The 26,922-nt window shown below is 36.3% G+C and overlaps 1 protein-coding gene across 1 annotated transcript in view; it reads right to left on the bottom strand.

Annotated features, from left to right (window-relative positions):
* Positions 1-26,922, bottom strand: part of LOC115799949 (cadherin-7-like) — a 119,447-nt gene that overhangs the window by 3,944 nt on the left and 88,581 nt on the right. The window contains exons 9-10 of the mRNA XM_030757238.1: positions 14,707-14,824; positions 9,925-10,173 (exon numbers count right to left, since the gene is read on the bottom strand). Of these exons, the coding sequence (XP_030613098.1) occupies positions 9,925-10,173; positions 14,707-14,824 (367 nt within the window). The remainder of the gene's footprint in view (positions 1-9,924; positions 10,174-14,706; positions 14,825-26,922) is intronic.

Raw genomic sequence — 26,922 nt, 5'->3', positions numbered from 1 at the left:
TCTGTGTCAGGTACCAAGGGTCTTGTAAGAGATGATTTCCAGCCTAGGGAGTTTAACAAACACAACCATGAAATGACAGGAGCCCCGCTCTTCATAGCACGCATACTAAAGATGTATACTAAATCACAAATAGACAAAAAGGAGCTCAATTTAGTGCTACAAAGGCTTTTGCTGTAATTGAATTGTTTAAATGATCCACCCTGAACAATCGATCGTGAACAAGGTGAGTTTTCGGTGCTGCCCTTTTCTTGCCAGCAGGCATCACTTTCTCATTAGAGTATTTTTCTATCCGCTGTGTGATTCTGGTGAAGCCGGGACTGATTATTTACTCATGTTGTCACCCACACACAATCTATGTCTCTTCATTGCAATGAAATTTATGAGAGGTATTAATCAGCAGCTGTGAGGTTGTCTGACATGAGTGGAAGCTTAATGTTTAAATACTAATTAATGGTACATAGACAATTTTTAATGCCATTCATATTAAAAAAGAAGAAGCACCAGTTTTAAATTATTAAGGGCTCTGAAGACCTATTTTATTACTCCTACTATGAGTACTGAGTTCCAACATGAAGGCAATTTTCTGCCAACTTCTGTACTTTGTTCTTTTTTGAGCTCTTCTGTGTGCTTTTTTCCCACTTGCATGCACCAATCAGGATTAAGAAACATAATGAACTGTCAGTTACAGCTCTTCGAGCTACATCTACCTAGACCATATAAGGGAACATCAGCTGCGTTTTTTTTTTTTTTTTTTTAAACACAGTAATAGTTACATATAGGTAGCACATCATTTCTCTTCAGTACAATCAGTTGTTTCTATAGGGCCACTCGAAACCATTTACTAGAGTGGACAATTCAATTAAATTCAATTTATATATCACCAAATAGCTTCAAAGCACTTTATATTGTAAGGCAGAGATCCTGCAATAATTAAAGAGAAGATCCAACAATCAAACAACCCCCTTTGAGCAAGCACTTGGCGACAGTGGGAAAGAGAAACTCCCTTTTAACAGGAAGAAACCTCCAGCAGAACCCGGCTCAGGGAGGGGTCACCATCTGCCGTGACCGGTTGGGGATGAGGGGAGAATATAATTCAAATATCAAGGTCTGGCAGACTGATCAACTAAAGGTAAGCCTGTATTGAGCTGATTAAAAGTCCACAAAATAAAATATACCAAAATAAACCAAAACAGCCACAAAAAGCATGAAAACTGTTTGGATAACACATGGAGTACATATGAGGGAACACAGCAGACAAATGAAACACAGGACTATACAAACACACAGAACACCAGGAAACAGGTGAATGCAGACCACAGGAGGAAACAGGTAATGGTAGTCAAAAACAAGGAGGGAGGAGGCAGGAAGTAAAACTACAAACCAGAGTCAACATTAAACAACCCTTCAAAATAAAATAGGAAATGATCAAAAATCAAATAACACACTCAAAAAGATGACTGAGACAGCTGGAACACAGACTGGGAAACACTGGGGAGACAAAAATAATGTTAAAATTAAGCCAAGAAACAAAGAAAACAGCCAAAAAAATAAAGTTTAGACATATCACTAAAACCGCAACAACTCTACAAACACCAAAATTAAACACGTTGGAACAGCAGCAATCAAATCTCAGTAATATTAAATAAGACTCCTCCATTACAAAAAACTACAAAACCCTGTGGTTTTTCAGAACCCAGCCTATGGCAACATGTTACAATTTACAATTTTTTCTTTTCAAAGAAAACTCGGATAAACTAGATAACATCATATTAAACATTTTATTAACATATGTTGTGACCCAACTGTTATTTAAATCAAGTTCTTGTTAAGGCATGATAAACGACTCGCTTTTCTCGTGGTCATGGATGCATGCAACAGGTAGCAGCATCAGCTTTGTTAAGATCATGGTATTCATCTATAGCTGTGGTACAGAGACCAAACAGCAGGACTTAAGAAGGAGCCAAGACCAAATATGCTCTTGGTAGCTGCTTCTTGGAGCTACTTGTTGCATTTTCTTCAACATTCATGAGATTGTGCACTAGTATTTTGTATGTTGGGGTCAGACTGTCAACAATAATTTCCTGAGGCACCTTTTTAAATCCCATCCACACAATCGGTGTCTTGAAAATGACCTCCACCAACATGAAAATGCAAAAAAATAATGCCGACCACTATCAAGAGCAACAGGTGGCGCTATAACCCTAACTGTATAGAAATGTAAGCTAATCAGAAACCTACAAACAATACCATGGTGCAAAGTCTGAAATGAGATAAAGGCGCACACCTTTGGCACTGCGAGAAAAGACCTTCCTTTCCAGTGACATAAAACTCAGTTTACATGTGGATGAAACGCCAAAACACATAGAAAAAGCATGTGTGTGTATGTGTGTACAAGAGCCCAAAACTACATTTCACTGAGAGTGTGGGTCCCTGTACAGGGAGTGAGGTAGGTTTAGATGTCAACTGGATGTAAAATAAATAAATAAAAATTTCCAATTTCTAGTCATACAGATTTGAAGGATTTGCTATCCACACACAGCTTCACTCACTGTGACCTTAAGTTGGATATTTTTAATCATTATAAACAGTTTTTAATCAGTGATCAACCCCAAAGTAAAGTCCTGCAGTGACCTGTTTTTTTTTTTTGTTTAGTTTTGTTTTGTTCAACCAAAACTGGAAAAACAACAACAAAACCTATCCTCACATTGCAGAAGCAAATGATTGGCAAATGACTCAAACAATTAAGCGAAATGTTGTTCAAAATAGCCCCTGATTAGATTTCTGAAGGTGACATTTAATACTGACAGACCTATGATTTCTAATTACAAGAACAAAGAACACACGTGGAAGAAAAGGGACAGAAAATAGCAGCGTCTCGCAAACCAAAGAGGTGTCATACCGCTTCAAAAACATAACAGATGTCTCTCTTTTTCTGGGGATGACATTGTCTGTAGACGCAAATATATTCTGCACAACAACTCGATAAAGAGCGTGGAAACTATCACAATCATCGAATACAAAACCGCCATTTAACTGGCCACGTTTTATTATTTATCAGTGCTGCTATGTGTTTGCTGAATGCTTCAAATGGCTTTTATGTCGCCTCTGTTGTTGCTGATATTATCAGTCACACTGTTAACTGTGCATCTGTCCAGATTATGTGTTGAGCTTATTTACAGTTTTATCAACATTTATGTTTTTATTTATATTCTCTGTATCCTCCTCCAAGCTGTTACCACTTTTTCTCCAAACCCTCGTAAGAGGTCTTTTCAGCTCTTGCCAAGCATAACAAAGACAAATTTGCCATTAATTGACTTGCTCAGCTGAATAAACGGCTAATTTCCTTTTCTTCTTTTTTATTTATTTATTTTTTGCATGTTAACCAGTGTTGTAATGATAGCAAACAACATTTTACATTTCGAACATGCAAAGCCAACGCAGCCATTTTCAGGTCACAATGTGCACAGTCAAGCTGAAAGATCGTATCTGAGAAAGAAATCATCTGCTGTGTGAACACAGACACATAAATAGAGACACAGACAGAAGACTTACACAGGGGACATGGACTAAAATAAGAGACAGATGACTAGACATGGTGATTTAAAGAATGAGTCTGATAAGAAATAGTCAGACAGAAATAACTGTCTGGAGAGTTGGAGTGCTGCGTAATATCCTAATTGGCCCTCTGGAGGACTGGGCAATATCTGACCTGTACTGGGAAAAAAGGCTCTGGATATTAATGTGATAATGATCCTTTTAGCATCCAAAAGGGAACTGTATCATTAAAAAGGTTCTAAAGGAAATAAAAAAAAATAAAAATACTTGTGTTGAGATGTTTTCAGGAACATCACTGCAAGATGTAGAGGACAGGCTCAGTAATTAAATCTAAAAATATCAACCTATGATTAATGATCACTTGGCTTATGAGTATGTAGTGCTAAAGCTAATGCACACAGCTCTGTGGGCTTTTAAAGCAGGCCAGAAAAACAAAACAAAAAAAACCCGGCACATTTTCTGCAAGCTCGTGAGGCTTGAAGCTCCTGGACAAAACTGATGAATACTAAGACAAGTGGAGGAGTGACACTCTGAAGAGCTCTCCACACGCAACATGCATTGTAGTTTTTAGACTTGTCATGAGGACAGATAGCTAGAATCAGTGTTACTGGTGGAAGTGCATGTTCCTCTCACCTGATGAGAGAGAGAGAAAGATTGATGCAGGGAAAGGAGGGAAGAGGGAGGGGAACAAAGAGAAGATATAAGACTAATGGCACCTGAGGATGACAGCAGGGAGACACAGCTCCGGTCTTATTCCGGCTCATGTCTCGTCCACAACAATACAATCACACGCAATCACAGGCTCAATTGCTGCCCGCAGATTGAAAAAGATCTTGATGGAACACTATCGAGGCAGATCAGAATAAAGGATTGGGCATCGTGGTCACGCATGGGCTGTTAATACGAGGGAAGCAGTGGGTCTCCGATGGGGGGTGGGTGGGGTGAGAGGGAACTAATAGACACAAAGAGGAAACAGAGAAAAGGACAGAGGCCAGTTGAGCAAAACAGACTGATGGGGAAAGCTATGGAGCTAAGGACACATACTCACATTCACACAAACACAGAAACTTGGAGGTATATTAAACTGTAGGCCATTAGTTCTATGCCTGTGGCCTAAGGCCATGTTGTGTAGAATAGAGCCAGCTTTCATTAAAGATGCCACGCTCAGGGTTGCACTGCCACGTATTTCCCCCTGTTGCTCTTTTGAAGTTTCCATTTATCAAAGAAAGTGTTCTCTGTCGCAACGAAAAGAAGGCAGACCTCAAGGGGACTAGAATGATAAGCAAAGTTTGACCCCATCAAAGATCTCATTTCAGTTATTGTATATGCTGTTTAGATCCACCTCTGCTTTCAATGAAGATCACCTAAGCGTTAAACTATGACTCTGCCCTGATGGGGTAATGCTTTGTCTGTGGGTTTTTATGAGCAATGATGCAGACAGGAGGTGACGGCTCACTGCTGCATCATCTATAAGAGTATGCTAATGAATTCTCATTTACAAGTGTCTTTACTAATATTTTAACATATGGTGCAACAGAAAAACAGCAGCAGAATGCCCTTGAAATGCAGCTTTCCATACAGTACTTATCTCTGTGACCTCCTTGAATTATTATTAGGTTAATAAAATACACCGACATGTATCTGGGGGAAGCTGTAATAAGAGTTGTGTAAAAAATGATCTAAAATCTAAAATCTCATCACTGACTCAGTCTACCTTCAGGCACTGCTTTCTCTAAGTAAAAATGCAAGTTATATATATATATATATATATATATATATATATATATATATATATATATATATATATATATATATATAAACAAAAAACGGGATATTCTACCAAATGCACAAAAGTAGAGTACAAAAATAGAAATGCTTCAAAATTCTCCCAAAAAAACATTACACTAACTCTGGCTGATCCTGTTGGCAGGATTTCAGTTGTATTTTACTTGTAAACATCTAGGCCACTATTCAGAGCTGACTGACTGAGGTCATGTGCACTTACCAAAGAGCAAATATGAGGGGCAGATATCTCCCCCAGGTTTGACCTCTGAAAAACCACAAGATGCAACTCTATTTTAGCGAGGCATCTCTTGCACACTGAGCTGCTGGAGAATGCATGACATGTTCAGTCTACAGTAAATGTGTTGTAAACAGTGAGGTGAGCTGTGGTTCTCAGTGCACGACTGTAAAGCTACATTACCTCCACTTAATTCTGAACTTGCTTCTGAACTGCAAGGTTTAAAGTTAGCTTAAGTATGTGCCCACTGCAACTTAACAGACAAATGGAGCTAAGCTTGTACCCAGTACATTCAGCCAGACAACTAGGAAGGAATGCTTAAGTCTACACAAAACTCTCAGTTTCCTGCCCACTCTTGATTTGCTAAGGAGCTTAATTATCATAGGAGATGACAGGGTCAGAGGTGGGGGAGGGTATATATGTATATATTATATATATATATATATATATATATATATATATATATATATATATATATATATATATATAGAGAGAGAGAGAGAGAGAGAGAGAGAGAGAGAGAGAGAGAGAGAGAGAATAGATAGCACAGTTTGACAGGCATAATGTATTCATGTATGTGTGTGTACACATTTCTTTTCTTATTGCAGGTTATTTACTCTCTTGTGAGACTGTTGAAAAAACAAATGAGAAAGATTCAATTATTACTTTAGGAAAAACATGCTTTGTTGAGATATGTATAATTTCTATAATTGTCTGTAAAATCATAGACACTGTGGCCATGCAAGTATTGACCTCACAGGCTATAACATTATCTGATTACAGTCATATACATTTTTATAATAGAATCCTTGCTGAATGCTCCTAATGTGAGTCCCTTTTCAGTGCTTATTTGGTTGCCATATGCTGACATTTAATGAAGACATTTACTGATGTTGCCTTTTCCTGTGGAATTTCATAAATTTTGTGTACCGGTATTTATTGTAGACCAACAAGTTAATTGATGAATTGGCTCCAGTCTTATTCAGATACAAACAATCTGATAAGGACAATTCAAGACGTCTGTGTGGAGCCATAACAATGTTTGTTATCATGCTTTCTTCTGCTGTTTTCTTGCATTCCCTGATTTGGTTTGTTTGTCATTCGTCATATTTGCAATTAGGGCGAAGCAGCTTGGCAGCAAAAACACAATTCAAGCTGAGGTTTACAGCTCAGGGACTGCTGCTCTTTGTTGAGATCCAGGGTATAACTGCTTCACTTCAGCAAGTTAAATATTTGCTTCTTCTGCTAATATCTACAGTGACAGCCAGTGTCTTGGCTTTGTTCAGTCACTGTTTGTGCAGTATCAGTAGCCATTAGCTGCTGATGAAGGTTCTTTTATTGCTTTTCTACAGGTCTGCTTGTGGACAATGTTTTAGACTTTACTGTGTGCTATTTCCCTCTTATGCTGTATGCTGCAGCCATCTGCCTGTAATTGCATTAGTATTCATTTGGCTTTAATTTTAAATTCTCATAAAGAGCTGAGGTCATGTTTTATGATTGGTCCTTAATTGCATAAATCTGAGGGCATGAGGCATTTGCTTAAGTAGGCCAATGAGCAATGGTGCAAGGGACATTTACTCAAGTACTCTACTTATTTTTTAGGTGCTTACACTACATTCACACAAGGAAACACGATCAAAATTACTGAAACCGTGGGCTTTGCAATCTTGTTTCCTCTAAAATGGTTGCATCAAAGACAGAGACCAGGTTTGCAACCACTTGCAGTCAGTTGCCATCCTCAAAGCAACTCTGGTATGTCAAGATATGATAAAATGGCAATAATATACATTCAGCCTGCTATCAGTTTGCAAGTGAATATGGTCAAGTTGGCAATTACATGTAATCTGTTTAATAAATTGCAAAACTCTTGTGCTTACTTACATTCAGAGTTAGAGTCATAACTCAATAAATTGTAAAGAGAAATTCCTCTAGAAATGGTGACACAGTTGCAGGACAGTGATTTAACTGCAAAATGACATAGGCACTCAGCAACCCTGTTTATATATAGAAATTAGGGGTGGGACTCGATTAAAAAAATTAATCGAATTAATTACAAGCTTTGTAATTAATTAATCGAAATTAATCGCATTTTAATCGCATTTCAATATTTGACATGAGAAGTATTAATTTAAGTTTAGTTGATGAATGAATCAATATACATAAGCTTAAACTTCAAAATTTTGTTTATTTTCCCACCAGTCTACTACACAGACCAATGAAGGGTGGAAGTGCTCCTGTGATAAGCAAACTCCTGAAATTAAAGTTAAGCATCATAACTGGATAGTTTTATTCAACATTAATGTCTCACTTGTTATAGTTGGAAATTAATCATTCTCTCAGCTGTATTCCTTGATGTTGAAATGTGTCATGCTTGTTTTAACAGCTTATTTTGAATTAAAGACTTAAAATTAAACCACAAAAAGGAGAAAAAGTTCGTTCTCCGTTTAACCAGCTGTTTTTACACAGCTGTGCTTCGCACTCATGGTTGCTAGGCGACATGAGCTACGCAGAGGTGACGGCAGCTGATATGAAGGCTAGCCGCTCACTTCCGGCCTTTGTGGTGTTCGTGGGCCGAGAAACGCACAATGTCCAAATTAGGGGCCGGGTCCTTCGCAGTATGCGGCCCCTAATTTGGACATTGTGCGTCGATATAATCTGTATGCCGGGAACTCGTGCACTGAGAAACGTTCCACGGTGCAAAGTGCGATTAAAATGCGTTAAAATTTTTAACGCGTTAATTTCCCCATAATTAATTAATCGAAATTAACGCGTTAAAGTCCCACCCCTAATAGAAATATAACCAGAATACAACCAGCTGAGTTGAAGCAATCCATGTCAGAATGTGATTGGTTGGAGACAGGTTGCCTTCCACCAGGCAACCAGTGAATCCGCCATGTGATTGGAAGTGGTCACCCACTGGTTGATGGTGCTGTACGCTCAACCTCTGGGTGAACTCTTTTTTCCTAGTCACAAGGAGGTTGCTGTCCTGTTTTTTTCTCTAGTGTGACTGAGCCATGAAACACCACTTAAATAATATATTTATATGCTATTATACTATATATTCTATTTTACACGTCAGCTCCACTAAATATCTATCTCATTGTTTACTCACCACTCATCCACCAGGACAAAACCATACAGAATACAAATAGTATCTGTATTTTCCATCTACACGGGTCAATAATGCCGCTGTTGAAAGGTGAAAGACAAGAAACTCTTTGTTGTTAATGCAAATTTTAGAGATAATTTGCTAATATTAGCTCGCTATCTTGCTGGCACAGCGGTTAGCACTGTCACCTCACAGCAAGAAGGTCCTGGGTTTGAATCCACTGAGCAGCTGGGGCCTTTCTGTGTGGAAATTGCTTGTTCTCCCTGTGCCAATGAAGGCTCTATCTGGGTACGTTAGCTTCCTACCAAAAACATACATGTTAGGATATTTACTAAATTGGTTGTAAGTGTGAATATGTTAGCCCTGTAAAAGACGGGCAACCTATCCAAGGTTTACATGACAGCTGGGATATGCTCCAGCCCCCTGCGACCCTGAATTGGATAGGTGGAAGAAAATGTATGTATGTATAGATAACTATCTATCTCATCTTGATCTACTGGAAGTGATACTTTACTTAAAACGTCTTAGGACACAGATGTAACTGAAACTTATTATTGATGCTGGTTTAAACGACACTCCGTACATGTGGAGAAGGACGTACTGGAGCCACTGTGCTCGTATGACCTGGAAGTGAGTTCACAAGCACTTTGCTAGCAGTGGTTAAAAAACAAAAAGCAAACAGACAAAAATTCACCATTTAAGCTAAATAAACATGCTAAAAAAAAATAACTAACAGATTGCAGTGAAAAGCCTCGTTTGCCCTCCAGTTGGACATTCTTAAAATGATATGACATCACATGAAAAACTAATAATTAAAGCTAATGAATTAACTAAAACTGGAGGCCTTATTCTGCATACTGAGTACTCCCATACTTTTTTGTTGATACAGTTATAAATGCACGACTTTTGCTTTCTATGCTTTTTTATATTACCGTGCTATTGCTGCTAAAGTAAAGGATCTAAATACCTTCCATATGCTGCAAGGCAAGCAAAATAATGATCAGGCAAATAAACTGACTCCCAGTTATTTTAGTGACTAACTTTAAATAAACTGTTTGGATAAAAAGAGGTCCAAAGGGCAAAAATAAAACCCAGGTTGTAGAAGTACAGCATCTGTCACCTCTCCAGTAATGACACAGTCGACTCAGAGCTTTACAGCAATCCCTTGAGCTACAAAAAGAAATACAAGTCATTGTTACATAGACTTGCATCTGTGACACCGAGGTCACATACGGCTTACCCAGAAGTGTGATGATGCAGCCCAAAATAGCCAGGAGAGCGCCAGTGCTGAGGCCAGTCGCCGTATAGGCCACAGCTCCGCAAGACAAGGCCACGCCGTCAGAGTCACAGTCACACACTCGAACTGAGAGTGTGTTTGTGCTGCTGAGAGCAGGACTTCCACTGTCCACAATCAAAACGGGGAGTCGATACACAGGCTGCTCCCGCCTCCTGAAGCCCCCTCGCTTTGTCAATACGGCTGCTGTGTTGTCTGCAAAGTAGAGTTAAAGCAAGAAGGCATCATATTACTTGGAAGAGAAGACATGGGAAGCTTTATTTAATCTGCATATCAAGTTTATTGGCTTCAAATGAACAATGAACTGCAAATATATGACTAGCAGGAGGCTTAGCTTCTATCTTATAATGATTGCTGTGCTTTGGTTGTGCAGTTTGAAATGATTTTACAGTATTAAAAGCAGCAATGCCAACAGATGGTGTCATTAACACAATTCATTATATGACACACTGTGGCGTCTCTCCCTGCTCTGGCCACCTGTTGGCTAATAACAGCTTTGGTTTGATGGTAAAATCTTATATAAAATCTTAGCACATGAAAGAGACAGAAGCAGCTAGAAGAGAACAATGTGGCGTTACGTCAGCTCAAAAAAGCCATTTAATGACAGGTATATCAATAGATTGAAATGCACTTTCAAATTTTAGCAGTCCTGATTGAAATGTAGATTTTTGCCTTGAAGGACAACTCCTTTGTTTGTCTGAGGGATATTCAGATTGCTTTCAGAAGTCCAAGAACAAGGTGAAAATGAATATACAGAGGGGTTCTCTTGCAAATGTGACATTAGCAAAATCAGGGGAAAAAAAGCATCCTTATGGATGAATAAAAATACACAGCTGGTTGGTAACAACTGTGATGGGATGCAAAAAAAAAAAAAAAAGGAAACACTTAAAATGCTGAATAAATATGCTCTGCTACTAAATGTGAAACATGTGGTTGTGCCTGGTATTTGTCCTCAAGGGACATCTGTGTGCAGGAAGGTGGAAAACACATATGAGTAAAGTGCAAATGTTATGCCAGTATTTGATTACTGAACATGCCGGCCCACCCTTGATCACTAAACATGCTAGTACAACAGTCTCTGCTCTTGGATTTTGGAAACTAACTGCAGGTGTTTGTTGCCATTCAGCCACAAATAAATAAATAAACAAACATGAGTGCAGTCTGATTTTTTTTGACCGGTGTGGGTTTGCAGTTTGTGCTCCAGTAAGGTGTTGCACAGGGTCGGGGCTCCGTGCAAGCCGGTCAAGTTCCTCGAGAACACGCTGGAAAAACCATCTTTTTATGAAACTGGATTTGTGCACCGGGAAACTGACATGCTGAAAAATGACAGGACCTTTCCTGTATCCCACAGTCCTATGAATTATGTTCATATTGAACGCTGAACTTTAACTGAGTATTTTAGTTGCTACACCTGAAGACTGGAACCAAAGACCAAGAAACACACACACACACACACACATACACACACACACACACACACACACACACACACACACACTGGTTTTTCAGCTCGCCAAGATTTTAGTCTTTGACTGCAAATAACACACATTGACCATACAACTGATAAACTACTTGGAAACATACTTTCTGTTAGAAGTGGAAGTTCTAGTGATGGATGATATCTCATATTTTCTTTAAAAAAAAAAAAAAGACTTTTTGTCTCATGAAGATGTAGGATTAGAGTGGATCCAAAGGAGCTCACAGGGGGAGCTGCAGATGAATTTATGCTAACATTACATATATAGGTTTTAGTTAGCTGCCAAACTATTTGGTTGCAAATATTAAACATCTTTAAAAAAGAAATATTTAATAGAACACCCGACAGAAACTGAATTTATAGACATTAAAATCTTTACATATTGCAAATTGTGTAACTTTATCTGCTGATTCAGCTCACCCAGACTGGAGAAGCCTACCCGTGTCCCACCTTTTATTTTATTTTATTTTATTAACCAGAAGTGCTTTCTTTATCTTACTTTCTCTATGTCATCATCTATTGTACAAGGAAACAATTATCACTCTAGTTTAGAACTAGAGGTCTTCATGAGTCTGAAATTTTGGATTGTAAATATTGGGGGGGTCCAAGCAACCAAACAATGCTGTCAACCCACACAGACATTGATAGACACTGACAGCAGGATAATATAGTATCAATTAGCAGGTCAGATAGGCAGCACTATAATAATATTATCTTAAAAGGGATGTAAATTTAAAGAAACTTATCCTAGAAATATTGTTAATATGCTTCAAAGACTGAACTGAAAGTTCTTATTTCATCTCCTTGGACTAAAATTATTTTCTTGACAATAGGTAGACAAAGGAAATTATTATTTTGATCAATCTGACATTTGTGAATTAAACTGTAAAAAGGGTAATTTTCTGAAGGTTGTTTCTTAATCCCTAAAATCTGAGCTCTTTAATAATTTATTTAAATAAAGTTTAAATCGTGTAACAGTACAAACATAACATTATCAAGCATTAGTTATTATTTTCTCTTCTTTTTCTTAGGCTGCTGATTTCTATTGTACTGCATGACTTTTATTAGGATTCACTATATCATTAAAGCTCACGTAGAATACAATTAGAGTCATTTGAGTACTGTGGAGAAGAACAGATATTGATATACTGAATGCAATTAGTAGTATTAACACCACACCCTAAAGATCCATTATAATCCAGGTCGTGGGTTCATTTGAATACAATTGAATAACACCACTGAACATAATGTACTGTACGATACATACTGTATGGACACATAATTTGCATGTGTGTCCATACAGTACATGTAGTATATTCAACATACTGAATATAAGGTTAATAGTGTACATCCTCTGAGAACCTTTTTCTAGCCAAGTTGCCCTTAATCTGCTAAGAGGTTACTAAAACATCAAGTTCATCACGTAACATGGGTCTGCACTCAGAAGGATTACTGTGGCACAACCTGTCTGCTGCTGCTGCTGCTCTTGGTACAAAATAACATGGCAGCCTTAGCCAAGCTCCCACACATGCGAACAAAACACTCAACAAAGGGCATCACTTCAGAAAGTATACCAGCAATATGCATGCTGTTTTTTTCAGAGCAGTGGAGATTCATGTAAGCAAGTAATGATGGAGTCAGACACAATTCTCACATCTTTAAAAAGATATGCAAATTACCACTTAGGTTTTTCTATAGGAACAACTAATTTTCTACGTCCACCCACTGTTTTGCTTGTAGGTGGGTAGCAAAGCATTACAATACAAAGGCAGTTTTCCTCTTGTGTGTTTGGTTTAAAGTTACTCTGTGATCAAGCACATAGACACTTTGCACTAAGTTGAACAAAGTTCTGGCGAAACTGAGTTCTCACTCAGATGTGCTCCAGTTACAGAGGAAATTTGTTTCTGGATATAGTTTTGATGAACAATTATGAAAAAAAAAAGAGGGGGCATTGTCATAGCAGAATAATGGTTTCATTTGGCAGGGCTAGGCATGCCGGGAGCCACCAGTTACTCTGTACTTCTTTTTCCTGAGTCAGATTGCAGAGTGTATTATACCTAGATGCAGGGCAGATATTGGGAGCTGAGTGAGCAATGGCCAAAGTGTCAATTGCATTGCTGCCAGGCTCAGCTGGAAGGAATAAACAGCAAGTAGATCATACCCAACTTGAGCAACACCTTTCACTGGCTCTTTAAGGACAGCAGCAATTTTCTCAAGGGAATATTTATTTAGCAGCTCCATGCAATAAGGCTCATCCAACAGAGCTTTGGCAGGAATGCAGACATGCAGAAGCAGTTCAAATGTCTGACTGAATTCTATTCAATAACATGTATTAGTTTTTCATAACTGTGACTAAAACTACATACTACAAACTATTTTCATTACTTCCCAGCAGTGTATAAAAATAAGCCTAGGCCATGAGCTGCTTGTTAGGCATCATCTCAGCTAACGGGAGTCACTTCACAACTGTGTTTGTGGTGTTGATATTTGCAATACAGTTATATCTTTCCAATAAAGATGGAGATGGCCAAATTTCCTCAAACTGAAGCTTAAAAAGGGGAGTTCACAAACCAGTAGGTGGCATCACATGGGCTACATCCATCTTTACTACAGTGGAATTAAACAATCAGTAAAATATTATCCACATGCTACATTTCATAGAATTAAATACAATTTATAGTGTTCAGCTGGGAACTGGGAAAGTCACAGAGAGATAAAAATGTACAAGGAGACAATCATAATACATATTATATATATATATATATATATATATAAAAAAAAGACCAACTGAAATGTGAAATGACTAAACTACTCTTTTGAAAGACAGTAATAGATCATCCACCTAAAAGGTCCGATCTGCCTCCTTTAGCACCATTTTAAAAACAATGCTACAGATCATTTATTTGGGCAACATTTTACAACTGATAATTCTACTTCATGTAACTTTTAATATATCCTCTAAAGTCTTTTTAGGGGAAACAGACTTCAGTGGATTTTAATACTTCCCTAGCGCTGCAGATACTTACAGATTTAAGCGCAAATGTGGCTGAGACACTTCAGTACAGTCACAAATGATCATACATGCACACACACACACACACACACACACACACACACACACACACACACACACACACACACACACACACACACACACACACACACACACAGACAGGAACACACAAAACAGCAAAATCATGCACAGTAAATTTGAAGATAACATCAAAGAATGATCCAAAAGGTTGCCTCACCTTTATTATCTCGCAGAGTGAAGTTAAGGTTACCAGCAGCAGGTCCAGCCAGGGCGAAATAAAAGCGATGACCACTCAAAGGTTCATCCTTATCCACTGCGCTGATTGTCTGGATCACCTGAGGAGAATGTTCACACCAAAAAGACATTCAAGATCAGTTAGCTTGCTGAGGTTTATCTGATCTCTCTGACTAATTAGGTGTTGATCAGGCTGTGAAATACTTAATGTGGGCATGCAGTAAGTAAGCTCAGTCTCCCTCATGATAGGAGCTTGAGGAAAGCATTGTCATCAAGCCTTTGTATATGCATCACTTTTCACTCTGTCATAAATTTATGTACACGGAGGCATAAATCTTGTTTAAAAGGCCAGACAACAGTGTGAGTGAACTGGAGAAAACCAACTTGATTCTGATTGATGGAAAGGATTTGTTTTATAATGTTTGGCTGTGGTTTTGTGTCATTTATCTCTTGAAGTACAGTAAGTGCTTATTTGGCAAGAGCTTGGCAACCTCTTAGAGATGAAGTGTTTTCTTTGGGGAAGTGATTTCTCTCAGCAAAACATTGTCCAGAGATTAGTTTTGCAGTCAGTGTAGAGACCACAAGACATTTAGTGTGTTCAATATTAAACCTTTAATGGTTCTACGAAGGAAAAATGGTTTTTCCTAGTGTCAACTAACCACACAGTTTTAGAGTATGGGCGTAAACTGTAGAGATGTCCATTCACAGTAGAAGTGGATTTCTACCTAACAGTAGAAATATCCAATTAAAGAACTACCAAAACCAAAATATACTGCATTTTACATACATTACATGATATACTATAAATCGATTACATAAAATAAATCTTTGAGAGCTTAAAATTCCTTGGCTAAACTGCATAATATGGTACACTGCTACACCGGTACTGCTATTACCCTGAATCATTTACCTCAATGAAATGTCACTGAAACACAAAACAAACAAGAAAAAAAAAGAGATTTTTGTTAAATATTTTTTTTTTAACCAATGGCACAATCATTGCAATATTTTATTGATTGGTAAAGTATTTTTTAAATGGCAGATATGTGAAAAAGAAAATTTTACAGGACTCTAATTACAGAAAATCTAAGTACATCCTGTGATCCAGTAGTTTGTAGAACCACATTTATCAGCAATTGCTTGAATTAATCATTTTCTATATAACTTTATCAGTCTCTCACATCATTGTGAGGAAATTTTGGCCCACTCTTCTTTACAAAGTTACTTCAGTTCCTTGAGGTTTGCAGGCATTAATTTATGCACAACTCTTTTAAAGTCTTCCCCATAGCATTACATTCAGTTTAAGGTCTGGACTTTGACCGGGCCATTGCAAACACCTTGATTTTTTCTTTTTCAGCCAGTCTCTTGGAGATATGCTGCTGTGCTTGGGATCAATGTCCTCAAGCTTTAGCTGTCAGACAGATGGCCTCACATTTGACTCGAGAATACTTTGGTACACAGAGGCAGTCAGGATTGACTCAATGACTGCAAGGTACGCAGGAAATAAGGGTCCAAAACAACCCCAAATCATCATCCCTCAACCACCATCATTTACAGTTGTTATGAAGTGTTGTGCTGATATACTGTCTTTAGTTTTTACCAGACATGGCACTGTACATTATGGGCAAACATCTCTACTTTGGTCTCATCTGTCCAAAGGACATTGTTCTAGAAGTCTTGTGGTTTGTTCAAATATAAAACTGCCATTGCACTTGTTGCAAGTGCATTTGATTATCAGCACCTGGCTGCCATTTACCCTCTTAATTCTTATGGAAGCAGTAAGGGTGTACTTATTTCCCCATGAGTAAACATACTCTGTACTAATAGACAGCACTACTAACTTAAAAATAAGTTAGTAGTGCTTTCAATTAAAGCGCAATACCCCACTATTACACCATTATTACCAAGCTGTAATCAAACGTGTTACCAGTAAGCTTATCAGAACTGGAATACACTTTGTAAGGAATAAGGAATGATTTTCAGTCATGATAATCACAACACACCTTCAGGCTTGAAAAACTTGTTGAAACAAATAAATATGTAATTAAATATAAAAATAAGTAATCTAAAGGCACACGGGTCTATACATAAAAGAAATATTGTTTGAAGAGGACGCTCTATGATAAAATCTTTAAGGAATAAAACCACACTTCTTCCCACATTCTTTCATCACTGCATATCGTAATGAATCTCAACACTCAACAGTGAGTTCCATCAAAAAGAGCAGCTTATTAACATTAAGTGGTAACCATCTGTGAAATATTCTCTGTATTGCATGATATGCATAAGCATTTGGACATGGCAATTACAAAACCAGTGCAAAGTCACACTATTGCAAAATCATAGGCTGATGTGATCCACCAGATTGTTATAAATTCTGTCCTTTACCTGTAGGCAAAATGGACACCAAGGGTGGGTCAACACACTTCTGATGTGGGGCATACAGTACAAACATCCTGGTACTGTATTGTCTGGTTTTGCAAACTGCTGTGATAGTGCACCAATATTGACATGTGCACTATGATAAACCATGTGTCTCCACTCTTGATATGCAAAAGTTTTGCTCTGTGTACCTGTGTCTATAGACTGTGTTAGGCTATGGGACAAGTTTTTTTTTTTTTTTTTTTTAGTTTATTAACCATATATCTAGTATCTAGAATCTATTAGTTATTAAATTAACTTGTAAATGAATAGATTTTTATACACAGCAAAACTATTTTTTTTAAAAAGAGAAAATAGAAAGTAACAAGGGCAGCAGTGTATAAAATTGACTGTGTATATTTAAAAGTCAAAGTCTCCTTCCACTGCCAGATTGTGTATCAGTGATATCTGGTAATGACAATATGATGAAAGGAAAAATACATATATCACTGGACAACTGTAACACACACATTCCTCTTATTCTATTATCTAAAGCACAATCTGACCTGACCTTGGCCACCACATTAAGACATGAAGACAATATTAGGTCAGTGCGCTGAACTGTTGAATTGCTGATGCTCTTCAAAATAAATGCATATGCCATCCAGTCAAGCATTCCTACTTCATTATAACAAGCATGAAAATAACTCATGATGAAAAGTGATCTTGCTTGAGGCAATGCAAAAGAAGCATTCATATCTGTGGGTTAAAAGTGAATACAGTTTCTTTCAGTTTACTTTATTTTGCATCTGAAGCTAGGACTAAACAGAATCTTGCTCCATCTATTATATAGGACTGCTGACAACTATAAATAATGGAGCAAATCAAATTAGAATTTATTTACACCCACCAGCACATGCTGTAATATTTTTTTTTATTCATGCAAACATGTTATCTGAAAATCAAGTTCTTGTTTCAGCTCAAAGGAAAAGAAAAAGGCTTTAATTTCAGCATCTAGTAAGAGAAAGAAAAAAAAAAGAGAAAATCTTTCACAGTACATGCTGTACATGAGAAGCACATCAAACACCAAGATGCCATATGGACGACAAATGATAGCCACCATGACGGCCATCAAAGTGGGTGTTACTGCAGCAGTGTCCTTATAAATTTAGATCAAGCCTCCTGAATCCTTTGTAGGCAATCGAGAAACTCAACCCTGTGACAACTCACACCCGTGGACAGGATCCAAGAGATCCTTAGAAGCAATTCACACTAAATTATCACATCTCCCAGCCCCAAACAGCTCTGAGTCTAACATCAAGACAAAAACAAAATAAGAAAAAAAAATTAAAAGGGTGAGGAAGTAGAAAAAAAAAAACAAAAAAAAACCAATGATCCATCAGTGCCGAGACATGGATTATCAGTTGTCAGCTGTGATTAAATGCTGCTGGTTACAAGCTGTCAGGTATTAGGGATTTGTGTAGGTGGTAAACGACATCCTGCCAATTATTAAAACTGGCAGGCGGGGTGAAATTCCATGAATATTTTACTCTATTTCTTAACAAAATTTAAATATTTGCATCAGCAAGTATTAAAAAAAGTATTTCTGTTTACTGTTTAGTTTTGCAGCGCAAGGGAAATTTATATGGGGAGCAGAAATGCAAAAAAGGTTATCTGCTCTAGTTCTCAAGAACATCTGGGATGTCTGTATATACAGACAGAAGTGACGTTTGCGCCGGCGGCAGATCAGTGACAGGTAAACGCAACAATTGAGCACCTAAACATGCAGCGTATGCATGCTCAGCTGCATATCGCAAAAGCTGCCACTGATCCTGGGATCATAATAACTCACATGCCTCTCACTCTGTTATGGAAATTTCACATCTGATAGAAACCTTTTTCTGTGGTTCTTACACTGCCGATGAATCCTATACACAATTTGAACCCTTTGATGTCCTTTGAATATTGCAGATGGATTCGGAGCTTATCTCTAGGAAGCTTTCCATTCCTCACTGCTGAGGGAAAGGACTCTAAATCATTCTTAAATCAAACACTTTGTAATGTATAATGCCTTTCATTAGTGTGGCTCTGATGCAAGGATGCAGTGAACCTTTGGTGGGGAATCCTCAAATGGGTTGAGTAGGAGACAGGAGGAGAGAGGCATGGCTGTAGACATAAATTCTCGCTCAAAGACATTAACAGCAGCAGCCGACTGGTGCCTGTCGCAAGGCATGGCTGAGGGGCCTATGAATCACAGAATTAAAGGGTTTTTTTTAGTTTACACATGGCTGCGTGTCAGATCAGAATGGATATTAAGGACAAAGGTGTCTGTTTGTTGCTTTGGAGGGGGATGGGGAGAATGTGCAACACACAGAGGCATGTATGAATATTTGTATTGGAAAACTAGGATATTCCTCAACCTCAATGGTCAACCAAATTTTGATCAAGTTCCAACTCTTTGAAAGTCCTGCCCACAGTATTACAGTCAGGCTAAGGTCTGGACTTGATTGACCTTGATTATTTTCTTTTCAGACATTCTGTTGTAGATTTGCTGCTGTGATTGGGATCACTGTCCTGTTGCATTTGGCCAAGTTTCAGCTGTTTGACAAATGGCCTCAAATTTGACCCTAGCATACTTTGGTATACAGAGAAGTTCATGGTTGACTCAATGATTGCAAGGTTCCCAGGTCCTGTGTCTGCAAAACAAGCTCAAATCATCCCCCTCCACCACTTTGCCTGACAGTTGGTATGAGGCATTTGTACTGGCTGAACATCTCCACGTGTTTGTGCTGATAAGCTGTCTTTAATTTTTACCAAACATGGTGCTGTGCATTATGACAGAACACTTTGGTCTCATCGGTTCAAAGGACATTATTCCAGAAGTTTGATGGTTTGTTCAGATGCAACTCTGCAAACCCAAGCTGTGCTGCCATGTTCTTTTAGAGAGCAGAGGCTTTCTCCTTGCAACCCTTCCAAGAAGTCATACTTATTTAGTTTTTTTTTTTTTATAGCTGTACGTAGTTCCATGAATTTGCCCGCATATTCTGAGAGCTCTTTGGTTGTTTGCAATTTCTTTGAGCATTGCAGAGTCTGACCTTGGGGTGTCCACTCCTAGGAGGATTGGCAACTGTCTCGAATGTTTTCCACTTGCCACTGGTACAGATATGTAGATGACACCTGGGTCAAAATCAAAACCTAAGAAGTAGAAGCCTTAACTCGTCACATCAACTCAGTGGATAAATACGTACGTTTTACCAGGGAGGACACCAGAGATAAAAAGTTACCATTCCTGGACTGTGCAGTGCTTCTCGAGGAAGATGGAAGCCTCAACATTGAAGTTTACCAGAAGCCCACACACACAGACCAGTATCTCCTTTTTGACTCCCACCACCCTCTGGAACACAAACTTGGGGTGATCAGGACCCTACAACACCGGGCGGAAAGTGTTCCCTCTAAGGCAGAAGGGAAACAAAAGGAACACACACACATTAAGAAAGCCCTCAAACATGCGGTTGCCCCAACTGGGCTTTCATGAAATCAGCTAAGATGCACAGGAATGAAGGCCAAACACAAACTACAGAGAATAAGAAGGACAAGAGGAACAACATTGTCATCCCATATGTGTCAGGCTTGTCAGAGAAACTCAGAAAAATTTTCTCCAAGCATGACATCTCAGTATACTTCAAACCAAGTCACACCCTAAGACAAAAACTGGTTCATCCCAAGGACAAATCCCCCAAACACAAGATCAGCAATGTAGTGTATGCTGTCCAGTGCAGTGAAGAGTGCTCGGACCTCTACATTGGAGAAACCAAACAGCCTCTTCACAAACGAATGGCACAACATAGAAGAGCCACCTCGACAGGACAAGATTCAGCTGTACATCTGCATCTGAAGGAGAAAGGGCACTCTTTTGAGGATGCCAATGTTCACATTTTGGACAGGGAAGACAGATTGTTTGAAAGAGGAGTAAAAGAAGCCATCTATGTCCACTGTGAACAACCATCATTGAACAGAGGAGGTGGATTACGTCACCAACTTTCCCCCGCTTACAGTGCTGTCCTGAGCTCCCTTCCCAGACGTCTCAACCCCCATTCACACCTTTGTTCCAGTGACCTCAATAGGCCACATGAAACAATAGAGTGAAGTCCTAAATTGGTTTCAACTGAAACCACTGATTGAAATGACCCACGCCTCCCTTCACACCTGGGCACATGTGTTTACGCACATGAACAATAGAGGGTCATAACCACCTCCAGGGGACTACGCCCACAGGGGTTTAAATACCTGGGTCTCTCCACCATTTGGTTGAGAACTGAAGAAGCCTTTCGGATGAGAGGTGAAACGTCTTCAAGAAACAGAAGTCCAGTCGCCTTTTTTCAAGCTCCAGAGACTACTATGACCTGGATGACTGAGAACCTACACAGACATATTTTCCACTTGCGAATAATCTCTCTCACTGTAGAAATGATGGACTTCAATGACCCCTTTATAACTTCCCAGACTGATGGGCAGCAACCATTGCATCTCTAAGATCATTGCTGATGCCCTTCCTCTTTGGCATTGTGTTAACACACATGAATGCTCCAGACCAGCAAACTGCCAAAACTTCTGCTTTTATAGAGGTGCTTACAATGCAAGCACCTGGCTGCTACTAACTTTCTTAATTTCTATAGAAGAGTGTACTTAGTTTGTCACAGGTCTGCACAGAGTCCTGGAAAAATATTATTTTTCACATGACTGTATATCAGTGGCGGATGCTGGTCTTTCAAGGAGGGGAAGCTCAATTTCGGCCTATATCATAAAATGTGTCGGTTTATTTATACAGCAGCACCCACTGGACAGAAACTGCGATAGAAGTCAGAAAGAGTGATAGAAGTCAGTCTCCAAACACAAGCAGCTACAAAAAAACCCCACCAGAAATAGAAGCTCGATTTGTCTCTAGTCGTTTTTAATAAAGAAAATGCCGCTAAGAGGATTAGGAAAGTCTCCGGTTTAATCTTATGTATATTGATTTATTCATCAACCAAACTTAAATTAATATTTATCATGTTAAATATTGAAATGCGATTAAAATGCGATTAATTTCGATTAATTAATTACAAAGCTTGTAATTAATTCGATTAATTTTTTTAATCGAGTCCCACCCCTAATATATATATAAAATATAAATAAAACTTTATAATATATGTACGGTATGGTACAAATGGTATGTATTTATGGTTTGGTTTGTACAAAATCTGCCATACATACGGTATGTATCGTATGGAATGTACAGTACATACAGGTCCATACAGTCTCTACGGTATGTTCGGTACATACGGTATGATATGGTAGGTGTGTAATGGAATGTACGGTACGTACGGTATGGTATGTATGGTACGTTTGGTATATTTTAATATATTTATATATATATATATTTATTAATGTATAAATGTATGAAAAATAAAATATAAGTAAATATATAAAAATTAAAAATGTGAATTGTAAATATATATTTTTAATGTATATTTTATATTTATATAAATATAAAAATAAAAAGAAATATAAAATTATGAATAAAAATTTATAATATATGTATGGTATGTATGTACGGTATGGTACATACTGTACGTACATATGGTATATATGTTGTGGACTGTATGTATGTACGGAAGGTATGGTGTGGTTTGTACGGTATGTGCCATACATACGGGATGTGTGGTATGGAATGTACGGTACATACGGTAGGTACAGTATGGTATGTACGGTAAGATATGTACGGTATTGTATGTAAGGTATGGTATGTATATTTATATTTACATATATGTATAAATATATAAAAAATAAATCTAAAAAATGTGTATATATATATATATATATATATATATATATATATATATATATAAATATAAAAAATATAAATATCTAAACATTTATAATATATGTAAGGTATGGTACGTACGGTATGGTACGTACGGTATGGTATATACGGTATGTATGGTATGGAATGTACGGTACGTACGGTAGGTACAGTATGGTATGTACGGTAAGATACGTGCGGTCTGTACGGTATTGTATGTGAGGTACGTATAGTACATACGGTATGTATATTTATATTTCTACGTATTTATTAAAATATAAAATATAAAAAATATAAATATCTAAAAATTTATATGTAAGGTATGGTACGTACGGTATGTGTGTACGGTATGGTACGTACGGTATGTTTTAATATATTTCTAAATATATTTATTAATGTATAAATATATGAAAAATAAAATATAAATAAATATATAAAAACTAAAAATATTAATTGTAAATATATATTTTTAATGTATATTTTATATTTATATAAATATAAAAATATGAATAAAAATACAGTATATACCATACTGTATTTTTAATAATATTTTTGTACGGTATGGTACATACGGTATGTATGGTCTGGAATGTACGGTACGTACGGTAGGTACAGTATGGTATGTACGGTAAGATACGTGCGGTCTGTACGGTATTGTATGTGAGGTACGTATAGTACATACGGTATGTTGTGGACTGTACGTATGTACGGAAGGTATGGTGTGGTTTGTACGGTATGTGCCATACATACGGTATGTGTGGTATGGAATGTACGGTACATACGGTAGGTACAGTATGGTATGTACGGTAAGATATGTACGGTATTGTATGTAAGGTATGGTATGTATATTTATATTTACATATATGTATAAAAATATAAAAAATAAATCTAAAAAATTCATATATATATATATATATATATATATATATATATATATATATATATATATATATATAAAAAATATAAATATCTAAACATTTATAATATATGTAAGGTATGGTACGTACGGTATGGTTTGTACGGTATGGTACATACGGTATGTATGGTATGGAATGTACGGTACGTACGGTAGGTACAGTATGGTATGTACGGTAAGATACGTGCGGTCTGTACGGTATTGTATGTGAGGTACGTATAGTACATACGGTATGTATATTTATATTTCTATGTATCTATTAAAATATAAAATATAAAAAATATAAATATCTAAAAATTTATATGTAAGGTATGGTACGTACGGTATGTGTGTACGGTATGGTACGTACGGTATGTTTTAATATATTTCTATATATATTTATTAATGTATAAATATATGAAATATAAAATATAAATAAATATATAAAAATTAAAAATATTAATTTTAAATATATATTTTTAATGTATATTTTATATTTATATAAATATAAAAATATGAATAAAAATACAGTATACCATACTGTATTTTTAATAATATTTTTGTACGGTATGGTACATACTGTACGTACATATGGTATGTATGTTGTGGACTGTACGTATGTACGGAAGGTATGGTGTGGTTTGTACGGTATGTGCCATACATACGGTATGTGTGGTATGGAATGTACGGTACATACGGTAGGTACAGTATGGTATGTACGGTAAGATATGTACGGTATTGTATGTAAGGTATGGTATGTATATTTATATTTACATATATGTATAAATATATAAAAAATAAATCTAAAAAATTTATATATATATATATATATATATATATATATATATATATATATAAATATAAAAAATATAAATATCTAAACATTTATAATATATGTAAGGTATGGTACGTACGGTATGGTTTGTACGGTATGGTACATACGGTATGTATGGTATGGAATGTACGGTACGTACGGTAGGTACAGTATGGTATGTACGGTAAGATACGTGCGGTCTGTACGGTATTGTATGTGAGGTATGTATAGTACATACGGTATGTATATTTATATTTCTACGTATTTATTAAAATATAAAAATATAAATATCTAAAAATTTATATGTATGGTATGGTACGTACGGTATGTGTGTACGGTATGGTACGTACGGTATGTTTTAATATATTTCTAAATATATTTATTAATGTATAAATATATGAAAAATAAAATATAAATAAATATATAAAAACTAAAAATATTAATTGTAAATATATATTTTTAATGTATATTTTATATTTATATAAATATAAAAATATGAATAAAAATACAGTATATACCATACTGTATTTTTAATAATATTTTTGTACGGTATGGTACATACTGTACGTACATATGGTATGTATGTTGTGGACTGTACGTATGTACGGAAGGTATGGTGTGGTTTGTACGGTATGTGCCATACATACGGTATGTGTGGTATGGAATGTACGGTACATACGGTAGGTACAGTATTGTATGTACGGTAAGATATGTACGGTATTGTATGTAAGGTATGGTATGTATATTTATATTTACATATATGTATAAAAATATAAAAAATAAATCTAAAAAATTTATATATATATATATATATATATAAATATAAAAAATATAAATATCTAAATATTTATAATATATGTAAGGTATGGTACATACGGTATGGTTTGTACGGTATGGTACATACGGTATGTATGGTATGGAATGTACGGTACGTACGGTAGGTACAGTATGGTATGTACGGTAAGATATGTACGGTATTGTATGTAAGGTATGGTATGTATATTTATATTTACATATATGTATAAATATATAAAAAATAAATCTAAAAAATGTATATATATATATATATATATATATAAATATAAATATCTAAACATTTATAATATATGTAAGGTATGGTACGTACGGTATGGTACGTACGGTATGGTACATACGGTATGTATGGTATGGAATGTACGGTACGTACGGTAGGTACAGTATTGTATGTACGGTAAGGTACGTGCGGTCTGTACGGTATTGTATGTGAGGTACGTATAGTACATACGGTATGTATATTTATATTTCTACGTATTTATTAAAATATAAAATATAAAAAATATAAATATCTAAAAATTTATATGTAGGGTATGGTACGTACGGTATGTGTGTACGGTATGGTACGTACGGTATGTTTTAATATATTTCCAAATATATTTATTAATGTATAAATATATGAAAAAAAAATATAAATAAATATATAAAAACAAAAAATATTAATTGTAAATATATTTTTAATGTATATTTTATATTTATATAAATATAAAAATATGAATAAAAATACAGTATATACCATACTGTATTTTTAATAATATTTTTGTACGGTATGGTACATACGGTATGTATGGTATGGAATGTACGGTACGTACGGTAGGTACAGTATGGTATGTACGGTAAGATACGTGCGGTCTGTACGGTATTGTATGTGAGGTACGTATAGTACATACGGTATGTTGTGGACTGTACGTATGTACGGAAGGTATGGTGTGGTTTGTACGGTATGTGCCATACATACGGTATGTGTGGTATGGAATGTACGGTACATACGGTAGGTACAGTATGGTATGTACGGTAAGATATGTACGGTATTGTATGTAAGGTATGGTATGTATATTTATATTTACATATATGTATAAAAATATAAAAAATAAATCTAAAAAATTTATATATATATATATATATATATATATATATATATATATATATATATATATAAATATAAAAAATATAAATATCTAAACATTTATAATATATGTAAGGTATGGTACGTACGGTATGGTTTGTACGGTATGGTACATACGGTATGTATGGTATGGAATGTACGGTACGTACGGTAGGTACAGTATGGTATGTACGGTAAGATACGTGCGGTCTGTACGGTATTGTATGTGAGGTACGTATAGTACATACGGTATGTATATTTATATTTCTACATATTTATTAAAATATAAAATATAAAAAATATAAATATCTAAAAATTTATATGTAAGGTATGGTACGTACGGTATGTGTGTACGGTATGGTACGTACG

This window comes from Archocentrus centrarchus, chromosome 20, assembly GCF_007364275.1.
Source record: "Archocentrus centrarchus isolate MPI-CPG fArcCen1 chromosome 20, fArcCen1, whole genome shotgun sequence".
NCBI lineage: Eukaryota > Metazoa > Chordata > Actinopteri > Cichliformes > Cichlidae > Archocentrus > Archocentrus centrarchus.
The sequence above is the reverse complement of the archived record's forward strand: the minus strand, read 5'-3'. Positions and strand labels throughout refer to the sequence as shown.